Source organism: Oncorhynchus mykiss, chromosome 16, assembly GCF_057628025.1.
Source record: "Oncorhynchus mykiss isolate SJ-2025 chromosome 16, ASM5762802v1, whole genome shotgun sequence".
NCBI classification, from domain to species: Eukaryota; Metazoa; Chordata; class Actinopteri; order Salmoniformes; family Salmonidae; genus Oncorhynchus; species Oncorhynchus mykiss.
The window spans coordinates 48538347-48561339 of NC_143037.1; the positions used below are offsets into that span (position 1 = coordinate 48538347).

At 40.6% G+C, this 22993-nt stretch overlaps 2 protein-coding genes across 5 annotated transcripts; one reads left to right on the forward strand and one right to left on the reverse strand.

Annotated features, from left to right (window-relative positions):
* Positions 1 to 936: 936 nt before the first annotated feature.
* On the reverse strand, positions 937 to 2555 carry LOC110492907 (uncharacterized). Its single transcript, XM_021567369.3, is given in 4 exon segments — positions 937 to 1134; positions 1248 to 1385; positions 1616 to 1720; positions 2200 to 2555. Coding segments are annotated over 4 exon segments (747 nt in total). The 5' UTR covers positions 2506 to 2555.
* A 3601-nt stretch (positions 2556 to 6156) lies between these two features.
* Positions 6157 to 22707, forward strand: pan2 (poly(A) specific ribonuclease subunit PAN2). 4 transcript variants are annotated; one of them, XM_021566153.3, is made up of 26 exons: positions 6157 to 6738; positions 7060 to 7360; positions 8405 to 8574; positions 8836 to 8956; positions 9106 to 9183; positions 9305 to 9575; positions 9673 to 10018; positions 10410 to 10506; positions 11061 to 11183; positions 11346 to 11465; positions 11631 to 11759; positions 16527 to 16726; positions 16931 to 17079; positions 17200 to 17306; positions 17404 to 17502; positions 17748 to 17839; positions 18029 to 18170; positions 18459 to 18596; positions 19416 to 19475; positions 19582 to 19672; positions 20256 to 20413; positions 20678 to 20821; positions 21017 to 21196; positions 21493 to 21586; positions 21715 to 21918; positions 22060 to 22707. In XM_021566153.3, the coding sequence occupies exons 2-25, from the start codon at positions 7073 to 7075 to the stop codon at positions 21903 to 21905; spliced, it is 3588 nt and encodes a 1195-aa protein (XP_021421828.2). In that variant the 5' UTR covers positions 6157 to 6738; positions 7060 to 7072; the 3' UTR covers positions 21906 to 21918; positions 22060 to 22707. The 4 variants fall into 4 exon arrangements, with proteins under 4 accessions (XP_021421828.2, XP_021421827.2, XP_036802941.2 ...); XM_021566152.3 differs by having other exon boundaries at positions 21715 to 21906; XM_036947046.2 differs by having other exon boundaries at positions 6188 to 6738; positions 7065 to 7360; positions 21715 to 21906.
* Positions 22708 to 22993: the final 286 nt, after the last annotated feature.

A 22993-nucleotide genomic window follows, 5' to 3' on the forward strand; every position in this document is an offset into this window, starting at 1 on the left:
AAGTGGCCTCTTATTGTCTCCAGCACAAGGTGCACCTGTGTAATGATCATGCCGTTTAATCAGATTATTGATATGCCACACCTGTCAAGTGGATGGATTATCTTGGCAAATGATAAATGCTCACTAACAGGGATATGAATAAATGTGTGCACAACATTTGAGAGAAATAAGCTTTTTGTGCTTATGGAAAAGTCTGTGTTTTTTTTTCAGCTCTAGAAACATGGTTCCAACACTTTACATGTTGCATTTATATTTTTGTTTAGTGTAGATTAGAACAACAGAGAAATTGCTCAAAAACAAACAAAAAACATATTTTTCATTGTTTTATTTTTATCAGCAACAAGAAATTGGGAGTGTGTGTCAATTTTGACTAGCCCAGCCAACTAAAAAAATGGTCCAGCCCATCTGGCATTTTCCAGAATTGAAAGGTGGTCATTCCACCACTACAGTAGATAGATGTAAGGGCAAAAATAGACATCTTATTGACGCAACAAGATATCACAACAAGAGTTCAAAGTTAAAAGTTGTTTATTTTTTTAAGCAATTTAAAAATTATATCCAATAATAAATACATTTTGTTTAAAAAATATTACATTGGCAGATAAATAGGTGTTAACATAGATTAAATAAGTTAAATAATTAAATATGTTAAAAATATGTTAAGTTACTTCACAATTTCATACATTTGATAAATATATTAATATGGATTGATACATATATAAATACATTCCTAAATATAAACAACTGTTCCAAAGTGGAACACAGGCAGATATATAAGTGTGTTAATGAAATGTTTATGAAACATTGTAATAACATACAACACCACAAAAGTTACTTGTCATTTCAGACTATTTTGATCAAATTGATCATACAATTAATGTAGATGTCCATCTACTACTATGTTGTCTAATACTGAAACAGATCACAGATGACAAATCAATTGTGGCCTGCTTCGCAGCTTTAGATACAATATTTAGGCGAATCCATTATGTGTTTTGCAGGATCACCAGGGGCAAAGACCCGAGCCATGAGGATGGAGAAGGAGAACAGCTTCTCAATATTGTCACGGCACAGTCCTGGCTCTTCCCAGCTCTTCACTTCCTGCCACTTCTCTTCTGAATGAGGATGGGGCTCCTACAAAACAATTAAGAGTAAGGATATGCAACCCCTCAATTAACAAGTTATTGAAATATATTGCTGTAGATTGAGAGATCAGTAGGTTCAGACTTCAAATACACTAGACTTACCTTCAAGTCTAAAAGGAGTTTTTTCACTACTGTGTTCACCATCTTTCCAGTTTTTGCACAGTTATTCTTGAACTGACTAATTATCCCAAATACTGTACTGTAGTTCTTCAGAGCAAAAACCATCTTCTTAAGACAAGGCTTAGGTGGATCATGGTTAAAAAAAAAGACAAAGGGTGATTCATTATTTCAGTTTTGTACACTTGGTGTTGTGTATTTGTTTCTCATTTGTGTCTGACGGATGATAGAATTAGTTAGTTCTTTAAACATTTTGAAAAAAATAGCATTTGTATAACCATTGACCACATATGTGCTTTACTGAAGTTGTTGGTCCAAGTTAATTCACTATCAGAATGGAAGTTGTGACTTACCATTGAATCTGCTCTTAGGTTTTTTGGATCACATTTGTCTGTGGCTTCCACCAGCACTCTTGGCCCTTTGACAACTATTTCCACATTTTTCAAATGACTGAGCTCCTGCAGGACATGATAAAATGTTTCAGAGGCAGATTCAATACAAGTTGCCTACCTGTAGCAAGCACCTATTAATTTCCACTTCTAACGGTCTGACTACCCACTGGGCACAGATGTCAGTTCAACATCTAGTTTTGATTTACATTTGATTGAGTTGTCAACTAAAGTGAATTTAACTTTTTTTAAAACACAATGTAATTGGATTTCGGTAAAAAAAAAGTTATGCGGAAAAATGACGAAATGCTCGTAAATGTATTACTTTTGTCAAATCCAATACATTTCCCACGTTGTTTCAACGTCATCACATTGATTTTGGGGGTTGAAATAAAGTGGAAACAACGTTATTTGAACCAGTTTTTAACCAATAGGTACCAAATGTCCCACAAAAGCATCAATAACCAGGGTAGTTTAGGCCTACTTTAATTCAGTTTTATCATCACCCTACCATTAGCAATACTGAATACTGATGATAAACCACTTACCTCAGTTAAGAGTCTTTTAGCAAGTTCATTTAGTTTTAAAGAGCCCTCTGTGACTTCATTCCAACTGATTCCAACTGTTTGATTAACTGGAGCGCCTAATGTAACTGTAAATACCGCAAGAAGGCCAACAACGGTTATGAACGGCAGGTACATGACTCTGATTTCTTCTACGATTGATTGCAGTTCTGCAGGTCCGTATTGCATGTGTTTATAAATCGCAGTTTCGGTGACATTGCAGCGGAGTCCCTGTCCATTTATATTTATATGCTTATACCGGTGAGTCACGCGAGGACTTTCCCGGGGCATCCTTCAGGTGAGTTTTAGCCTATAGCCAATAGAGATCAAATGTGTAGTTTCGTTTTCGTTAATGCTGTCCACGCCATATTGTAAATAATGTGTTTGCAAAGCATTTTACTATTTTCCAATGACCAATGAACAAATGTTGTCTATTTATCCTTGAAATTATTGTAGCGTATGTGTTCACCTGACAGCATGAGTGCAGACAATAAATGCACTTATACCCTATTAAATTTGTAGAGCTTGTGACTGTTATAGAAAATAAATATGCAAGCTAAAAGTCTTAATTAGCCTAATCGACCCAAACGCACACCTATTCATCAAATGGTTCATAGCGAATACAATTGTTTTGAAGCCTAATTGCTGTTTTATTCAAATGTTTGTCTTATTTATTTAAAAAGGTATTAAACTGGTTATTTAATAGGCTTAGCCCTAGATATTTAAGTTTAAAGTACTCTTGCCTGATGAATATTCCCCCAAAATAAAACCACTTTTTAATAAAAGTATGTTTTATATTTGAGTTTGAGTTTAGTTTGAGTTTATTTTTTATTTTTACAGGGACAGTGCACATTAATCAACGTTTCAGTAAAAGTGCCGGTTTTAGCCAGCCGGCTAATTTTCAACCGCAGTCCCTGGGCAGGTTATTAAAAACAATTACAATATAGACAATAGCAGCATAGAACAAGCAAGACATAGCAACATAGGACAAGCAAGACATAGCATACAGACAGAGCAACATAGGACAAGCAAGACGTAGCATACAGACAGAGCAACATAAAACAAAAAGCAGCAAGACAAAATTCATAAAAGCAACAAAGTGTTTCCACACCTCACAAGCTACAGACAACAGACAACATGGAAAGCGGCAACACACAGCTAGAGACCATGTTCACAAATCTGATTGACCTTTAGCCATGTCTTCAAGCATTTTGTGAAAGTGTGATATGTGGTGCAGTTATGTGTGTCTGATGGCAGTGTATTCCAGACATGGGAAGCTCTCACAGAGAATGCAGATTTACTAAAGGTGCTTTTCCTTAGGTGAACTATACAGTCACCTCTCATGGCAGACCTTGTGGATCTGCTGCCATATGTCTGGGTTTTCTGTTTAACAAAAATATTGAGTGGAGGGGGAGCCAGGCCATTAAGGATCTTGAATACAAGACATGCGTCGGTGTATTGCACAAGATTTTCCCAACTCAAGAGCTCATGCTTTCTAAGAATGTGACAATGATGATGGCTATTGGGCTTCCTATCAAGCACTTTGAGAGCCTGTTTGTAGACAGACTGAATAGGTTTTAATGTTGTACAGCAAGCTTGGGCCCAACTAGTCAAGCAGTATGTTAAGTGGGGGAGTATCATAGATTTGAAGTACAGTTTTGCTACCTCTGTAGTCAAACAATTTCGTATAAATCGGAAATTAGCTAGGTTGAATTTGGTTATTTGAATTACCTTTTTCACATGCTTTTTAAAAGAGAGTTTGGAATCAAGTATGATGCCAAGGTACTTAAAATCGGATACCACCTGGAGCTTCTTGATAAAATACATTAAGCCAACAACTCTGCATATTGATTCAAACTCTTTCAAAACTTTTTGACTCAAAATTATAGAAGAAGAATTTCAATTGAGGACATTTCATTGATGACATTTCATCAATGACTCTTGTTGACTGGCTCTGTCATCATCATTTACAGATGTATTTCCTCTTTTGTAATGTATTTTGCAGTTTGGGTATCTGTAGAACTACAGCTTTAAAGTGAAATTAGCCAACATTTGTTACATAAAGAACCACTGTGAAATGTGCATTACTGGCTTCTAATGTGTGGGGCTGTGAGTAGTGTAAACTTTCCGCTTGCTTCTTGAGCCCCTGACAAATTCTCTTCATGAGAAGAATATTTTGTTGACCACTAAAATGGAGGTTAGGCCTACACTGAAAAGTACACAGGCAAATACCGCAATGAATAATGTCATTGTTATGTATAAGTATGAGAACACACCTATTGTTCTTTGTTTAAATTAGAGAACATGTTTTTATTTCACAAGGAAAGATAAAGGGAAGGAAATGTAGAACAGAAATTTATTCAAATTCACTGGTCTGGTGGAGCCAATGCGTGAATATGCATGATCAACACAAAAATGTATTCAGTTGAGAACAGGCAACTCCCAAAACACAAACACTTGCCATCAGGCCTGTATTAGAATAGTCTATGTTCTGATTCCCACCCAGGTTCAAAACATACATTTCATCAGATCTAGATTAGGCCTAAGCATATTCTTGACAAAAAAAAACTAGAAAAACATTCAATTGTGTAGGCCTACTCACAGGCAAAGAGGTGAGAGTTCAAGGATTTACTTTCACTGTAAAATTAACATTAGACTACCAACACTTTACCTACAATCGACTGCAACGTTTTTGACATTGAGGGTTTGGAATAACATCAAGACGAAGCAGCTGCGTTATAAGTGGGATGCACTGTTGAGTGCAACATCCCAAGGGGTTCGTACTGATTGAATGGACATTGTGACAGCCGGTTAAATGGTGTCCCTTGAGAAAGCAAAAACAAGATATATGTCAGGAGAAGCACAGTATTATCATAAGGAGACGTATACTTGGTATATGTAGGAGGAATGGAGGGAAAAGAGAGGCAGAGGAGGTCTAAGAGAGAGAGGGAGGAAGACGGTGAGCTTGAGTCTGTTACAAATGGCAGAAAAAGGGAGATGGTTTGTTAAAGAAGAATTGTAGAAAGTGTAAGCAGAGTGTGCTGAAGGCAGGAGGAGAAATGGAAAGGAATGTGGACAAAGTATCGGAGGTGGTAGGTGTGGTGAAGTTCTTGGAGCCCGAGGCTTGCACCAAGGGTTGGGATAAAGATGAGTCTGTGACAGTAGGAGTGAAGTTTTTGGAAAAAGTGGCCCCTTGCCTTTTGGCTGATCGATTTGTGGTTTCAGGGTGGGTGAAAACAGAGTTGGATACTATGGAATCGGTGAGAGTAGAAGGAGCTCTGCGTTATACGAATGGGAGCAAGAAATGTGAATTGTTTCACTCTCAAGAAAAGTGTGCCATTGAAAGGAGTGATTACTGGGGTAGCAGTAAATGTTAAAGTTGACCAAATGAAGGGGAAGATTCCCGGTGTTTGTGATGCTCGTCATTTGGTGCGACGCAGATGTTGAGTCTTTGCCTGACATAGTGATGTTAGGATATATAAGTATCCTGAGAGGAGTGGTGTGAGTAGGAGATCTGTACCAGTACAGAAGAATAGGCCAACAAGTGATATATGTTTCAGTAAGATTGAATTTTTTGCATTTATAGCAATGGTTATCAACTGTATTGCAGGGATGGAATGTATAAGTTGCAGAAAATAGAGGTTGTGGTGACAGCTGCAGAGAAGTATTTGGGTGTGCGAGATTTGACATCAGAAGAGTTACAGGGTGTGTTAAGTGGTGATGTCCCATCCTTTCAGGTTGTTGGCATGAGGTAGGACTAAATATATTTAAATAGTGGAGAAGGGTTATATTTATATTTTATTTATTTTTTGAATTTTTGTTGATAGTGTAGTGTTAGATGGTAGGGTATTTGTTTATTTATTTTTCAAGCAAAGTAGAAGGGAGTTGTACTCCAGTTTAGTAGGTGGCAGTAATGCAACATATTGGATGAAGAATAAGAACATTGAGGGTTGGTTCTGAACTTTGTCGTTTCGTGAACGTAGCGACACTACTTGCTCCGGAAGTACTTGGTTGCTCGTTGGTTTTATTGTTATTATGAATGAAGCAATCATGGGCACAAAGAAATCTACATAACAAAATTAGCAACTGAGAAGCTATTATTTGGGGCACAGTGTACAGCTATACATTTAGTAAATTATTAATGTCTTTGTTTCCATTGATTTTTAACATGGGATTCGTATTAGGAGTTGTGTTATCCAAACTGTAGCTCGTGCTTACTAACGTCGCTAACGTTAGTTAGCTAGCAAACAGTTGCATGAAATCCGCACATGTTGGGCTAATACAGCTAACTAGTTTGTCCTCTTTTAATTTCTTAAAAATAATGAACACTGTACTATTGCAATCCAGTATAGCAATATTGTAATTCTTACTTAGTTTACGAATACAGCAAACCAACAACTATAGCCCTGATGGTTACCTATTATGCTTAGCATGCTGACAGGGCTAGATTAGCTGGGGTGTAATCATTAGTCCAAACAGTTGCAAAACGTGCAACTAAAATACGTTTCTATTGGACAAATTCAGGTAAGTCCCATATACCTCAGCGGTAAATCTTTCCAAATTTCATTATGTTTGCTTCCGTTTAAAAAACGTTTTGCAACAGAATCTGCTGAATGAATACACCTCTGTTACGCCAAGAGGTCACTAGTGTTCATTTATTTATTTTTATTGAACCTTTATTTAACTCCGCTAGTCAGTTAAGAACAAATTCTATATTTACAATGATGGCCTAATGAGAATGCTACCTAAATATAATTCATAATCTGTAGCTAACTGGCTACTACAGTCAGTCTGTAATCCAATTTGCGAGCCTATTTGAACAACATGCACCCATTTTATTTCCAGGACAGATGTCCTCATGATGAACTTTGATGGTCTGGACCCAGGAATGGGTGAATACGCACCCGCCCTCCATGGGAATCTAGAGCCGAGTAGGGAGCCCTCAATGGATCCACGACTCAATCCGGGTTTGTTGCAAGGTGTGGAGCTTGATCCAGATGGTCTTCCCGTGGCCATACCAGAGTCTGTGCACATGATGGAGGGGATGTTCTCTGAGCTCCACAGTGTGCATGCAGAGGTGGGCGTTCCTGTCACAGCAACTCACTTTGACCTACAAGAGGAGCTACTCTGGATGGGAAACCACAGGGTAAGAGACAAATTATTACGTGCGAAAATAGGGTCATTCCATGTAATTTCAGCAAGCCATGACACCCACTATCTTAGATTATCTTAGATGGTACCTATATTAGCATTTTCACGCTTCATATCCAAGTAATCTATAAGTAACATCATTGTGTTACGCAGTACATTTTTGTTTTATACTTGAGGATGATTTGCACATGATGTATGAAAATGCTGATATTAGGTACCATTAATTGGATTTGTGCCACAAATGCAAAACAGTTAGCATTTGAAACGGATGACAACAAAACCAAAGCATGGATTGCTGTCAGACCTTGTCTATAGACCGCTTACAGGGTAAGAAAATCAATAATTTTGTAATTTGGGTGAACGATCCCTTTAACATTGGGGGGGGGATCCTTGAAAAAAATCACCTAATAGCAGGAAAAGCATTGTCTAGTGGTCTGAACCTGGTAATATCAGTATGTAGGATGGGACATAAACATAAGAACTTCAATGACATATTTCTCTGAACAGGGGAGAAAAAAACCAATCACCAAATATATTTAGCGTACATTACACAGAATGAAGAAAAATACTCAGAGCTGCAGCTCCGTACTACTTGTCAGACATAGAGACCTAACACTATATACTCTTTGTTGGGGTGGGATTTCCAGGGGATGTGGGGTGGCCTTTGACCATTTCTTTGCATTCCTCATGTCTAACTCATTTGGTCCAAATCGGATGTTGGTTACTATATTTACTGAATATTATATGAATCCTATAATTTAAAATGGCCAGTTTGAATGCAATCAATTAGCTTAATTTATCATAGATCAAATAATATTTCAACAATATAATGTTGCAGGAATACATATTTTATCTGTTCCACCTTTTTGAGGTGGAACAACCCAATAGGGTATTACTAGTACCTGGAACATGTGTGTCCACAAATGTTTTGTTCACTTTCGTTTCAGTTGGCACTTTTTGTGTAATTTTGCAATATGGGCTATTTGGCACTTTTTTTCCCCAGTGATATTAACTTGTTTCCCCACTCTCTGTTCCATAGGGACATGCAATGTCCTTCTTTGGTTCGACCATGGGCCGCTACTCATCTTTCCAGGCGCACTCGACTGATGACATTCGTCAAATTCAGAGCATGGAGACAGGGGTTCTGTTTCTCTCTAAGAGTAATCTCAAGTGCCAAACTCGTGGAGGCCTCGTAATGTTCGACTACCCGTGAGTGGCATGCAAATGCTTTTGCACATTGTAGTTTTCTTACTGATTTAGTTCTCACTGATAACCCATTCATGTTATTATGCGAGCCATGCAGCCATGTTTGCTTAGGTTCAAAGGTGGGTGCTGAAATGATGCTTGCAAAAATTTATCTGTAGAATCAACATTCAGTTGAAGCAAAGTTACAGCTTCAGTTTGGGTGTCCATCTTGAATACTGTACATTATAGTATAATTGTCTTAATTAACGAATGTGTACATTTCAGAATGGAGGAGGGAGCTGACATGCATAGTCTGCTTATGACAGAAAACAATGCAATGCTCATGGGTGGACTACAGAATTATGTGCTTGAATTTGACCTTAATACTGTGCAGCAGACCCAAAAGGTATTGCATAACATCAGCATGTGAAAATATAACTATAGTTGCAATAAATAATTTTGCCTGTATTTTGTGGCCTATATGCTCTTGACAATAAGTGATTGAATAGATGAATAATTGTGATAAATATTGTGATCTTTCCTTCCAATGCCTAGTTCACAGTCGAGGCTCCAGGGGTAGCAATCATGCGGCAGTCCAATCGTTTCTTATTCTGTGGGAACACATCTGGGAAGGTAAAGACAACAAGAGAGGCCCAAGGCCACCCATGTTTCTCAGTGTTTGGAAGATGCTACTAGGGCTTTTTACATACTTAACCATTCGTATAGCTCATCATCTTGCCTTCCACAAAACCAGGTGTCCCTTTGTGACCTGCGCACCTTCAAGCTAGAACATGAGTTTGATGCCTTCTCCGGTAGCCTGTCAGACTTCGATGTCCATGGCAACCTCCTGGCTGCGTGTGGGTTCTCCAGTCGAGGGCTGAACAGACTGGCGTGTGACCGCTTCCTCATGGTGTTTGACCTGCGCATGATGCGCACTGTGACACCACTCCAGGTGCACGTGGACCCCCTCTTCTTGCGCTTCATCCCTACATACACGTCACGCCTGGCCATCATCTCACAGACAGGTATTGATCAAATGGGGAATGTGTTTGTTATGCAGCCTGCTAGCTGTATTTATCAGACTGCAGAAAATAATTGACCGTCTTTTCCCTCCATCCCCAGGAGAGTGTCAGTTCTGTGAGCCCACTGGACTAGCTAACCTGGCTGACGTCTTCCATGTCAACACCGTGGGCCAGTTGCTCATGAGCTTTGATGTGTCCTCCAGCAAGCAGGCTTTGGCCTTTGGGGACTCTGGGGGAGGTGTGCACCTTTGGTCAGATGCCCCAGAAGTCTCCTACAACAGCTACTCACGGGAGACAGAGTTTGCGCTGCCCTGTCTGGTAGACTCCTTGCCTCAGCTAGACTGGAGCCATGACCTGTTGCCCTTGTCCCTCATCCCCATGCCTTTGAACAGCTCAGAGCCACTGCTGTCAGACTGGGTCACCACACAGGCCACTCCCAGCCCTAGGTAGGTAACCCATTGTTTTAGACAAGTGTTGTGTCCTTTTTCGACTTTGATCTGCTGAAGTAGGCTATGGGGTAAATTCACTGCACCTTGAGCTGGGTTAATGCCAATCTCTTCACAAATGTTCCCGTAGATGTATTCTCTTGTGCCAGAAGGAACAATTGTCTTCTCCCCTCCACACAAAAGTGTATTTTCTTGCTACCTCAGATTGCTGATAACTTCTTTGAGGTAACATTTTCTTAAGACTGTGGTATATGGTTGTCCCACCTAGCTGTCTTAAGATGAATGCACGAACTGTAAGTCACTCTGGATAAGAGCGTCTGCTAAAGGACTAAAATGTAAATGACTAAGTTAAAGTAAGTATAAAAATATTTCTCACCTTTTTATCCTCCAGGCGAGCACCCCCAGTGGACCCAGAGATCCTGCGCACTATGAACTCTGTAGGGTTCATTGGTTACGCCCCCAATCCTCGCACACGTCCCCGGAACCAGGTACATCAATCATCCACAAATTCAGTGTATTTTATTTTATTTTTTTACATCAGAAGCAATGGGTTTTCATCCATTTTTTGTCCAGGCAGTGTTATCCAGGAAGAGTTGGATACTGAACTATTTTATTTATTTATTTTTTATTTTATTTCACCTTTATTTAACCAGGTAGGCAAGTTGAGAATAAGTTCTCATTTACAATTGCGACCTGGCCAAGATAAAGCAAAGCAGTTCGACAGATACAACGACACAGAGTTACACATGGAGTAAAACAAACATACAGTCAATAATACAGTATAAACAAGTCTATATACAATGTGAGCAAATGAGGTGAGAAGGGAGGTAAAGGCAAAAAAGGCCATGGTGGCAAGGTAAATACAATATAGCAAGTAAAACACTGGAATGGTAGTTTTGCAATGGAAGAATGTGCAAAGTAGAAATAAAAATAATGGGGTGCAAAGGAGCAAAATAAATAAATAAATAAAATACAGTTGCTATGCTTGGCTTGTATAGAAATCCTCTCTTGGTGACCCAATGACCTGTTTGCTGTGTTTCAGGTTCCTTACAAGATCAAGGAGGTGGAGCTGGACTATGATAACTACAATCAGGGTGTTCCTGAGTCTCTTATTGGTCGAGATGAAGAACCACACCTGTACATGGTGCCCAAGAAATACAGGAAGGTGTGTCTCTTTACTAATTACATTGTTATCTACCTGTAATTGTGAAATGTGTGGTTTAATAGTATGATTATGTGTTATGAGCACAGTTCATTGTGGGTGATGTGGTTAGCCTGTTGTGTTAACGATAAGACCTGACATCTTGGATTGTTTTGTGCCCATCAGGTCACCATCAAATACTCCAAACTTGGCCTGGAGGACTTTGACTTCAAACATTACAACAGGACCCTGTTTGCTGGTCTTGAACCTCACATTCCCAATGCTTACTGCAACTGCATGATCCAGGTGAGAATCGGAAATGAGTGGCGTTTATTTATGTACTCTAAGTATAACAAGGTGGATTTATATTTGTTTAATTTATCGAGCTCATTAATATTTGTTCCCATTTACAAATGAAAATGTTGTAAGATTATTTCAGTGTGTGTTTTCCTTGTGTGTCTGATTGGTTAGGTGTTGTATTTCCTGGAGCCAATCCGCTGCCTGGTCCAGAACCACCTGTGTCAGAAGGAGTTCTGTCTGGCGTGTGAGCTGGGCTTCCTCTTCCACATGCTGGACCTGTCACGAGGAGACCCCTGTCAGGTAGCCACTGATCATAGGAATAGAATGAATAGAAAGGCCTTCTCCATTCAAGTCAATGATGGCATAATGGGTGGACTGGCAGCCATTTTGAGTGTACCCGTGCCAGGAAGTAAAAGCACAAAGTATTCCCTTCAATCTGTGCTGTGATTTGTTAAGTCAACTCAACTGACATAGACGTGGTAAATAAATGAATGGAAAGCAGACTGTGGGGGATAGAAGGATGCCGGATTGGGGCATATTCAACAAATCGAATCTAACAAAGTGGTTATTCATCAAATCTGCCATGATTGATGTGCATTACTAAAGTCTGATGTGCACACATTTAGCTATTTTTGCTGCATTTAGAAGTTGTCCCTTTTCAGTTTTAGAAGTGACTGCTAAATGCTACTCCCATTCGTATAAACTGGTAGCATAGCTAGCATACAGAAATCAGTGGTGTTAGTGAAAGTCGTTTTTAACTGTAATGCAGTTGACTGGTGATGATGACATGAACATGTATTGGGGTTCACATCCATACAGCATTATACTTAGATTTTTTACCTCAACAGTGTGAAGTACACACAAACACTGAACAAAAATATAAACGCAACATACAACAATTTCAAAGATTTTACTGAGTTACAGTTAAGGATCTGGGTAGGAAAAACTTATCCAAAACTGTCCCTTAGAGGAACCTTCGAGATACATAGTTGATCTAGCACTCCGACATATACACCAAATCTAGCAATCACACTTCTGCCAGACTGACCTGGTTGAGGGTGACAAACTCAGCGTCCAGCCCCACAAGGTCTCCGGCTTGGCTCTTCCTCTGCTTCCTCTGTCGGCAGCACACTGGCCTCGATGGGTTTTTTAACTGGGAAAGACAGACAGAAATCAAGTGTTGGAGTGGGGGTGTTATCAAACAGGTAATAAGTGCAGTCATACACAGTACCACAAACACCACCCATCTTCACAGAAGAGGTCAAGGTTATGTTGCGTACTGGTTTGGACTGACACCAAGACAAATATCCTGTTCGTGTTATGTATACTGAACAAAATTATAAACGCCACTTGCAACAATTTCAAAGATTTTACTGAGTTACAGTTCATATGAGGAAATCACATACCTTAAAAAAAAGGGTAGGGGCGTGGATCAGCAAACCAGTCAGTATCTGGTGTGACCACCATTTTCCTGATGCAGCATGACACATCTCCTTCGCATAGTGTTGATCAGGCTGTTGAGTGTGGTCTGTGGAATGTTGTCCCGCTCCTCTTCAATGGCTGTGCGATGCTGTTGTATAGTACCAGTCAAAAGTTTGGACACCTACTCATTCAAGGGTTTTTCTTTATTTTTACTATTTTCGACATTGTAGAATAATAGTGAAGGCATCAAAATTATGAAATAACAGACATGGAATCATGTAGTAACCAAAAAAAAGGGTTAAACAAATCTAAATATATTTTGTATTCTTCAAAGTAGAAATCCTTTGCCTTGATGACAGCTTTGCACACTCTTGGCATTCCCTCAACCAGCTTCATGAGGTAGTCACCTGGAATGCATTTCAATTAACAGGTGTGCCTTGTTAAAAGTTCATTTGTGGAATTTCTTTCCTTAATGCGTTTGAGACAATCAGTTGTGTTGTGACATGGTCGAGGTGGTATACAGAAGATTTGGTAAAAGACCAGGTCCGTATTATGGCAAGAACAGTTCAAATAAGCCGAGAGAAACGACAGTCCATCATTACTTTAAGACATCAGTCAATCCAAGTCAGTCAATCAGGAAAATGTCAAGAACTTTGAAAGTTTCTTCAAGTGCAGTCGCAAAAACCATTAAGCGCTATGATGAAACTGGCTCTCATGAGGACCGCCACAGGAAAAGAAGACCATCAGTTACCTCTGCTGCAGAGGATAAGTTCATTAGAGTTACCAGCCTCAGAAATTGCAGCCCAAATAAATGCTTCACCGAGTTCAAGTAACAGACACATCTCAACATCAACTGTTTAGAGGAGACGGCGAGAATCAGGCCTTCATGGTCAAATTGCTGCAAAAGAAGCACTACTAAAGGACCCCAATAAGAATTAGAGACTTGATTGGGCCAAGAAACACGAGCAATGGACATTAGACCGGTGGAAATCTGTCCATGGGTCTGATTTGAGATTTTTGGTTCCAACCGCCGTGTCTTTGTGAGACGCAGAGTAGGTGAACGGATAATCTTCACATGTGTATTCTGACCATGAAGCATGGAGGAGGAGGTGTGATGGTGTGTGGGTGCTTTTCTGGTGACACTGTCAGTGATTTATTTATAATTCAAGGCCCATTTAACCAGCATGGCTACCACAGCATTCTGCAGCGATACGCCATCCCATCTGGTTTGCGCTTAGTGGGACTATAATTTATTTTTCAACAGGACAATGACCCATTACACTTCCAGGCTGTGTAATGGCTACTTGACCAAGAAGGAGAGTGATGGAGTGCTGCATCCTATGACCTGGTCTCCACAATCACCCGACCTCAACCCAATTGAGATGGTTTGGGATGAGTTGGACCGCAGAGTGAAGGAAAAGTAGCCAACAAGTGCTCAGCATATGTGGGAATTCCTTCAAGACTGTTGGAATAGCATTCCAGGTGAAGCTGGTTGAGAGAATGCCAAGAGTGTGCACACTCTAGGAGCACACTCCGCACACTCTAGGAGCTCAGATGCAAAAATGTAATTACCAACATTGCGACAGCCAAGCTGTCTTCATCAGGGTACCCCGATGAAGACAGCTTGGCTGTCGAAACGTTGGTAATTACATTTTTGCATCTGAGCTCCTAGAGTGTGCAGCTCTCTTTTATTTTCAAGACGATCAGAAATACCATCAGATCCCCAAATGGGCACATTTTGTAAGCCAACAGTTGCATGCTGGCCAGGTAGCCTAGGCCTATTTCTATGCATAATCAGTGCGCAACATTGACAAGAGTGATCAAAACACAACTCGTAAATGGAAGGAATTTAACCAAAACATGTTTCTCACAAGTGTATCCTAGGTTGTACATTGTAAATAACGTGTCCACTCCGACAATGAGAACTGTAAAATACTAATAATATATTAAATGCATTAACAGAAAATATGGTAACCAAACAAACATTGTAGATTAGAAATTATGTGAATTAACGCTAAATGGGTGGGTACTGGTGTGCTCGACTAAAAAATTATTGATCAACCAAAAAATCGACCAGTCAACTAAATGGGGTCAGCCCTAGTGTGATCAGGGATGTATTCATTACGCTAATTCTGTTGAAAAACGTTTCTTAAACGGGAGCAAATGGAACAAAACGGGGATAAACATACCTGAATTTGTCCAATAGAAACTCTCGTTTGCAACTGTTGGGACGAATGACTGTGCCCGAGATCAGCTAGATACAGGCAAGAGTGAGCAAAGCGGTGTTGAATGTGTTACTGTCTATCACCTTGATTTACTCTCATTTTTCTCTCGGCCTGTGTGCACCTTCGTAAACTTTCATTAATTGGCTGGGTTGTAGCAACCTCATGATGGGTACAGGGAAAACTCAAGTATCATGTAGTAGCCTAGACCTATCGATGTTACATTAAACTGGGTGAATAGAATATGAATGACAGTCATCCAATATGCTGTAATAGAAATAAGGCCCTGCTCATAAAAACAAATGATCGTCCTCCCTCATCTTAAACTTCACCGACCGTCACTGATGTAAAGTGTATGAGTAATATGTATGTAACAAAATATCTGTAAAAAAAAAATATATTAAAATATTTAAAAATAAAATAAAAAAGTTACTTTTGTCCTCTGAAGAAGTGGGTGGGTGGAGCAGTACAAATAAATACAAATGGAGTGGTGAGTTTCCCCTCGCTCTAAAGAGCTTTGGGTGTCTTTAGCTTGAAGACCATGCCTTTGTACAGAGACGGAAACTGGTACAAAATACAAAAACGGTGGACCGCAAGGCTACGTGGAGTTGAATACACTGAGTATATCAAAATTTAAGAACCCCCCCCCCACACACACACACACACACACACACACAGATTTTTGCCCTCAGAACAGCCTCCATTCGTTTGCTCCTGTAAGTCGCTCTGGATAAGAGCGTCTGCTAAAAGACTAATATGTCAATGTAATGTGTAAATCTATTTGTCTACATGCCATTTTAAAAACAATGCAGCTATTGGAGTAAACCTATTTTGGGTTTAGACAAGTGACCATGAGTAAGAATAAGACATCTGATTAACACTTCATTTATAACGGTTGGTTTTATTATAGCTAATAAATAACCAAATCATTGACGGATCAAAAGATAAGAGAGCTGGATTTCTTTTATCTGCCCCTGCAAGCCGGTCGGCATACGTGTCATCACACTCATCTGATTGGTCGTTTCCCATGAACGGTAAACCGTCATACGCGTTATCACACTCCCTCATTTGATTGGTCAAGTCGGTGGGCCTTTTGACTTTGGCTGTGGTACCTAGTGACGACCTTTAGGGTCAGAGGTTGCAAGCCATTCTATTCATTCTAGCTCTATGCCACCGACAGCCATGACACATCTCACACTCTGTCATATGGTCCATCTGTCAATACAAAATCATAAACCCCTGTAGTAATGGTCTTATGTAGATGTAATAGAGTTGTAGTAAAGTGTTTGATGCAGTTGTAATAGAGCACTGTAATGTGTTTATGTATGCACTGAACTGTCGGACCATAATTGAACCATCCTGCTGCCTACTCCCATGGCCATTCACTCATTGCAACTACTGTCCCCTCTAACCCCTCTCAAAGGCCAGTAATTTCCTCCGAGCTTTCCGAACGATCCCAGAGGCGTCTGCCCTGGGCCTTATCCTGGCTGACTCTGATGAGCAGACGGGGAAGGCCAGGCTGGGTCGTCTCATCCAGAGTTGGAACCGCTTCATCCTCACCCAGCTCCACCAGGAGACCCAGGAGCAGGAGGGGCCACAGGCCTACCGAGGAGCCAGCAGCAGGTGACATCTTTTTCCTTTTGTTTTAAATTTTTAACAGCCCCCCCCCAAAAAAAGATACGAGTTAAAATGATGTGCATTTCTTAAACTCTCAATCTTAGGAAGTAAATCAGCTTTTAACATTTCTTTAGTATATACTAGAGCATCTTCTATTTGTGTTTAGTGATGACTTTGGCTTGATCATTTTTTTCTGCTTTGTTGGGACAGTGCTCTGGGCTCCTCAGGCGAGTCTGTAATCGGAAGGCAGTTTGGGTGTGAGGTTGAGAACAGCAGCCTGTGTCGCTGTGGAAAGGAGACAGTACGCTCCTCTCTCACCTTGCTCTTCACCATGCACTACCCTGAGCAGAACTCACTTGGTAAGTAACCCCTAATTATCTTTACTCTGCAAGTATTTGACTAGTAGCACTGTTATCTGGATAGTACAATGGATTTCTTGATCATATATTGATGTTTTACTGTAAACCCTATTCTGTTAGATAAGACGATAAAGGAGTACGACTTTGCTGAGATCCTGAAGAAGAGTATATGTCTGGAGCAGAGTACACAGGCATGGTGTGAGAACTGTGAAAAGTACCAGCCCACAGTAAGTGACACTTAAAAAAAAAGTAGTTTTAAAATGGGTTTGTTTGTTGTTTGAGTCGATTCTTTCATGTGTTTTTCCTGTATCCATCTATCTCTAGGTGCAGACACGGAACATCCGCTGCCTTCCTGATGTACTGGTCTTTAACTGTGAGGTGAACAGTGTCAAAGAAGCTGAGTTCTGGAAGGCTCAGGCAGAGGTGAGCTCTTAAATCCAAACCATGATCGACCGCTTGAGTTTTTCCTCCTACAATGGCAAATGCTGAATACAGACTGCGATTGATATTTACAATGACATGATGGCCATATATTTACAGGATCTACAGGAGCACATTAGAGATTTAGTACTTCTATTATCCCGATGGTGTTGTTTGTGTTTCCAGTGTCGGTAATATTTTGCCACAAAGTTATTACAGTGAATCAAGCTGTTCCTCTCTCTCCACAGTACGCTTTCATCAAGGCCAAGAAAAAAGAGGAAATGGAACCCCATAAGCCCAAAGAACCTCCACCACCACAACCAACAGAGTGGTGCTTAGAGTATGAACCTTTCCAAATATTTGGCTGAGAGTTCATACTCTCATGGAAATATTGATGGGAAAGCTTGTTAAAACAATGATCATCTGACATTTTGTTTTTGAAATGTTACCCGGCATCGGGGCAATTCAGGGAGTAAACTGAAATTCAAATTTTCCTCAATGCACTTTTGATAACCTCCATGTTGTTTAGGGAGGGGCTGGTCAATACGGAGGGCCTGACCTTTGACACCAGAGTGGAGGACCTGCGTCACATCTGGATCCCTCTCACTCTGAAGATGTCCATCAGCAAAAGCCAGGGCCTGGAGATAAGCAGTTGGCCAGAGGAAGAAGAGGTGAGAGAAGGGTTTCAAAATTCTGGGCCATTTTTATAAATTCCCTGTTTTTCAAGAAATCCAGGGAATTGATTGAAAGTTCATGGAATTGTGCAACCCTAGGTGAGAGACACAGAACAGCCAACAACTACATTCATAGGTTCACTCACCAAATTATTTTCCAAGATGGTTTTTCCATTTGGCTCCTTCTAGCTTGTTTTTGTTTTTCCCTGCTGGTTTCAGTTTAATAGAATGAACTGTGTTAATACTGTATGTATGAAAATGCTTTTTCTTTAACCAATCGTTTAGCTGAGCTCCACTGAGGAGGCTGAAGGAGCGTCTCTCTATGACTTGGTGGTTACTGTGCCTCATGTACTGGACGCTCGAACTGGGGGAAATCTGGTAGCACACATCAAAGTGGGAGAGACCTATCACGTCAGAAAAGAGGTGAGTGGATGGATAGATCTGTTAGAACCAAAGTAAGAACATCAACAGACATCAGGAGAATGGAAAGCTACACTTGGTGTACAAAACATTAAGAACACCTGCTCTTTCCATGACACAGACTGACCAGGTGAATCCAGGCGAAAGCCACGATCCCTTATTGATGTCACTTGTTAAATCCACTTCAATCAGTGTAGATGATGGGGAGGAGACATTAAAGAAGGATTTTTAAGCTTTGAGACTGATTGTGTGTGTGTGTCGTCACATCCGGCAGGGATTGGGAGTCCCATAGGGCGGCGCACAATTGGCCCAGCATTGTCCAGGTTTGGCCGGGGTAGGCCGTCATTGTAAATAAGAATTTGTTCTTAACTGACTTGCCTGGTTAAGTAAAGGTTACATTTTTTTTTAAATTAAAAAGAAAGACGTAGAGGGTGAATGGGCAAGACAAAATATTTAAGTTTCTTTTGAAAGGGGTATGGTAGTAGGATACCAGGCGCACCGGTTTGTGTCAAGAACTGCAATGCTGCTGGGTTTTCCATGCTCAACAGTTTCCCGTGTGTATCAAGAATGATCCACCACTTAAAGGACATCAACCAGCCAACTTGACACAACTGTGGGAAGCATTGGGGTCAACATGGGCCAGCATCCCTGTGAAACGCTTTTGACTCCTTGTAGATTCCACACCCTGACGAATTGAGTCTGTTCTGAGGGCAAAGGGGGGGGGTATTCTTAATGTTTTGTACACTCATTGTATATATGCTGATAATAATAATGTGAAAACCATATTTGACTAATTTATTTTTGTTCATGTTGCGGTTTAAGGGGGTAACACACCAGCAGTGGTATCTATTCAATGATTTCCTGATTGAGCCAATTGACAAGGTTATCTATGATTACTCACTGAATCAACATATCAAATATCTTACTAATTCCTCAAATATAGCAGGAGTCTAAAATAAGTGTTTGTGTTTTTGTTTGTGTGTTTCAGGCGGAAGCAGCACAGTTTGATGTGAACTGGAAGGTGCCTGCCATCTTGTATTACGCCAAGAGAAACTACCACTCCAAATACGACCTACGCAGTAAGCAATCCACTCGATGGCAGTATGTCCAACCGGCCTCACAACCGCAGACTACATGTATGGCGTTGTGTGGGCGGGCAGTTGGCCGATGTCAACATTTTAAACAGAGTGCCCCATGGTGGCTGTGGGGTTATGGTATGGGCAGGCAGGCATAAACACAAATGCATTTTATCGATGCCAATTTGAATGCACAGAAATACCGTGACGAGATCGTGAGTGAGACCCATTGTGAGGCCCACTTATTTCAAGGTATCTGTGACCAACATATGCATATCTGTATTCACAGTCATGTGAAATCCATAGATTAGGGCCTAATGAATGTATTTCAACTGACTGATTTCCTTATATGAACTGTAACTCAGTAAAAATCTTTGAAATTGTTGCAAGTTGCATTTATAATTTTGTTCAGTATACATAACACGAACAGGATATTTGTCTTGGTGTCAGTCCAAACCAGTACGCAACATAACCTTGACCTCCTCTGTGAAGATGGGTGGTGTTTGTGGTACTGTGTATGACTGCACTTATTACCTGTTTGATAACACCCCCACTCCAACACTTGATTTCTGTCTGTCTTTCCCAGTTAAAAACCCCATCGAGGCCAGTGTGCTGCTGACAGAGGCATCACTGGCGAGGAAGCAGAGGAAGAGCCACGCCACGTTCATCCCCCTCATGGTCAGTGAGATGCCCCAGGCCGGAGACCTCGTGGGGCTGGACGCTGAGTTTGTCACCCTCAACCAGGTCAGTCTGGCAGAATTCTGATTGCTAGATTTGGTGTATATGTCAGAGTGCTAGATCAACTATGTATCTAGAAGGTTCCTCTAAGGTACAGTTTTGCAATATGTTTTCCTACCCAGATCCTAACCGTAATCATTAAATAGGTGTATAGGAGGGGCAGCTTCACCCTAGCAGCATAAATATGATGCTAATAATCAACATCTCTGCTTGGAGATCCACTGTTTAAATTCCCCCCTATGGATCAAATCCATGTCTTTGGGTATGTAGGAGGAGGCAGAGCTACGCAGTGACGGCACCAAGTCTACCATCAAGCCCAGTCAGATGTCTGTGGCACGGATCACCTGTGTGCGCGGTCAGGGTCCCAACGATGGAGTACCATTCATCGATGACTACATCTCCACTCAGGAACAGGTAATGCAGCCCCTCTCGACCTGGCAATAATATGAGTACTTCAACAGGATGGATGGATGTTCAGATAATTATTGCTTTGCAGTAAAATCGGATGTTATATAACCACAAACAATACAGCTTCTTAAACAAAGATACCTAAATTCAACTCATCTTAGTTCTTAAAGTTGAATCTACTTCACTCTTTTGCTGGTGCAGGTGGTGGACTATCTGACCCAGTACTCAGGCATCAAACCAGGGGACCTAGATGCTAAGATTTCCTCCAAGCACTTGACCACTCTGAAGTCAACTTACCTGAAGCTGCGCTTCCTCATTGACACCGGAGTGCGCTTTGTTGGCCATGGTTTACAAAAGGACTTCCGGGTTATAAATTTGCTGGTAAATTTGTATTCTTAATATATCGGATTGTGAAATTGAACCAAATTGACCTGTTTCTATACCCCTGGCTGCAGTTTTAGTAAAGATTATGGGCCGGTTTCCCAGACACAGATTAAGCCTCGGACCAAAAAGAATGCTCAATGGAAAATGTCCTTTAAAATGGCTTTTTAGTCCAGAACCAATCTTAATCTGTGTCCAGTAATCCTGCCCTATTGGTTAGCTAGAAACAGTAGACGGGGTCATTTCAGTGGAAGGAGTTTGGGAGCTCATCTGAGTTTTTATGTTTCCTGGCTCAGGTGCTGAAGGATCAGGTTGTTGACACAGTCTACCTGTTTCATATGCCTCGTAAGAGGATGATCTCTCTGCGCTTTCTCGCCTGGTACTTCCTGGGTAAGAGTTTATACTCCTCAACCACTGTTTTGTTCATATATAAATGACTTCTTAGTCTGCCATTTTCCAAATTTCTCCGTGTAACACAAAATTGTGAGAAATGGTAAAACTGCTACTTGCTTCTCCAGACCTTAACATCCAGGGTGAGACCCATGACAGTATCGAGGATGCACGCACCGCGCTTTCTCTCTACAATAAGTACCTGGAACTGAGTCGTGGAGGAGGAAACAACGAAGTCCGCAAAGTTCTGAAGGGACTCTACGAGAAAGGCCGCAAGATGGACTGGAAAGTCCCGGACTGTGACACAGGAGATGGTTAAGGTAGCCCAAAAAGTATGAAACTGACATTGCATTAGAGAGCGTAATGTTGGTGGGGTTTAGTAATTATTGAGGTTAACTAAACTTTACTTACTATTATTAGCCGTTTACAGTATCAATCAATCCACACTGATTGAATGTGGTCCCCTCCCACAGGTACAGCTGTCTTCCCTCAATGATGGGACTGTGAAGAGTGCCTGAAGACAAACTGATTCACTCTCTATTTCAATCAGCCTTTTCTTTTGTATTGTTACAACTAGGGCTGGCACAATTACCATACAACAGTTTAACCAACAGTTATGGATGAAGACCGTCATGAAAATAAAATAACCATCGTAACTGTATTTTTTTGTTGCTATTTGAAAGGTTATAATGATGACCGCGGTAATTTGGCTGAACAATAACCGTCATCAAAAATTCCATGACGTCGCAGCCCTAGTATCAATCAGTTCAATAAGACCCCCCCATACATGAAACTGGACAAGTCATCGACAAGAGCAGAATCCTGACAGGGGTTGTGTCAGTGTCCCAACTTTCCACATAGTCTTGCTTGCCTGTACAGCATTTGAATAAGGAATGAACAGTTTTGATCTTCAAAGCATAAACCAAAACTATTTCTGATTTCCTTTTTCCTTTTCTATTTTTCATTAGATTTGTAAAGAATGTTTGTCTGTCACTATGCTGTACATTATGCTGCTTACATGGGCAAAGAATAGTATTTTGAAAATGTGCTGAAGTTTTTGTAGTGATGTTTCTAGAGGCCTGTAATTAAAACAGAATATAAACTCAGCAAAAAAAAGAAACGTCCCTTTTTCAGGACCCTGTCTTCCAAATAACTTCACAGATCTTCATTGTAAATTGTTTAAACACAGTTTCCCATGCTTGTTCAATGAACCATAAACAATTAATGAACATGCACCTGTGGAGCGGTCGTTAAGACACTAACAGCTTATAGACGGTAGGCAATTAAAGGTCACAGTTATGAAAACTTAGGACACTAAAGATGCCTTTCTACTGATACCAAAAGAAAGATGCCCAGGGTCCCTGCTCATCTGTGTGAACGTGCCTTATGCATGAGGCAAGGAGGCAT

Coding starts and splice junctions, on each gene's coding strand:
- pan2 (XM_021566153.3), top strand. CDS start 7,073: ATGATGAACTTTGATGGTCTGGACCCAGGAATGGGTGAATACGCACCC. Junction 7,361..8,404: donor TCTGGATGGGAAACCACAGG/GTAAGAGACAAA, acceptor TCTGTTCCATAG/GGACATGCAATGTCCTTCTT. Junction 21,587..21,714: donor TCTCGCCTGGTACTTCCTGG/GTAAGAGTTTAT, acceptor TTGCTTCTCCAG/ACCTTAACATCCAGGGTGAG.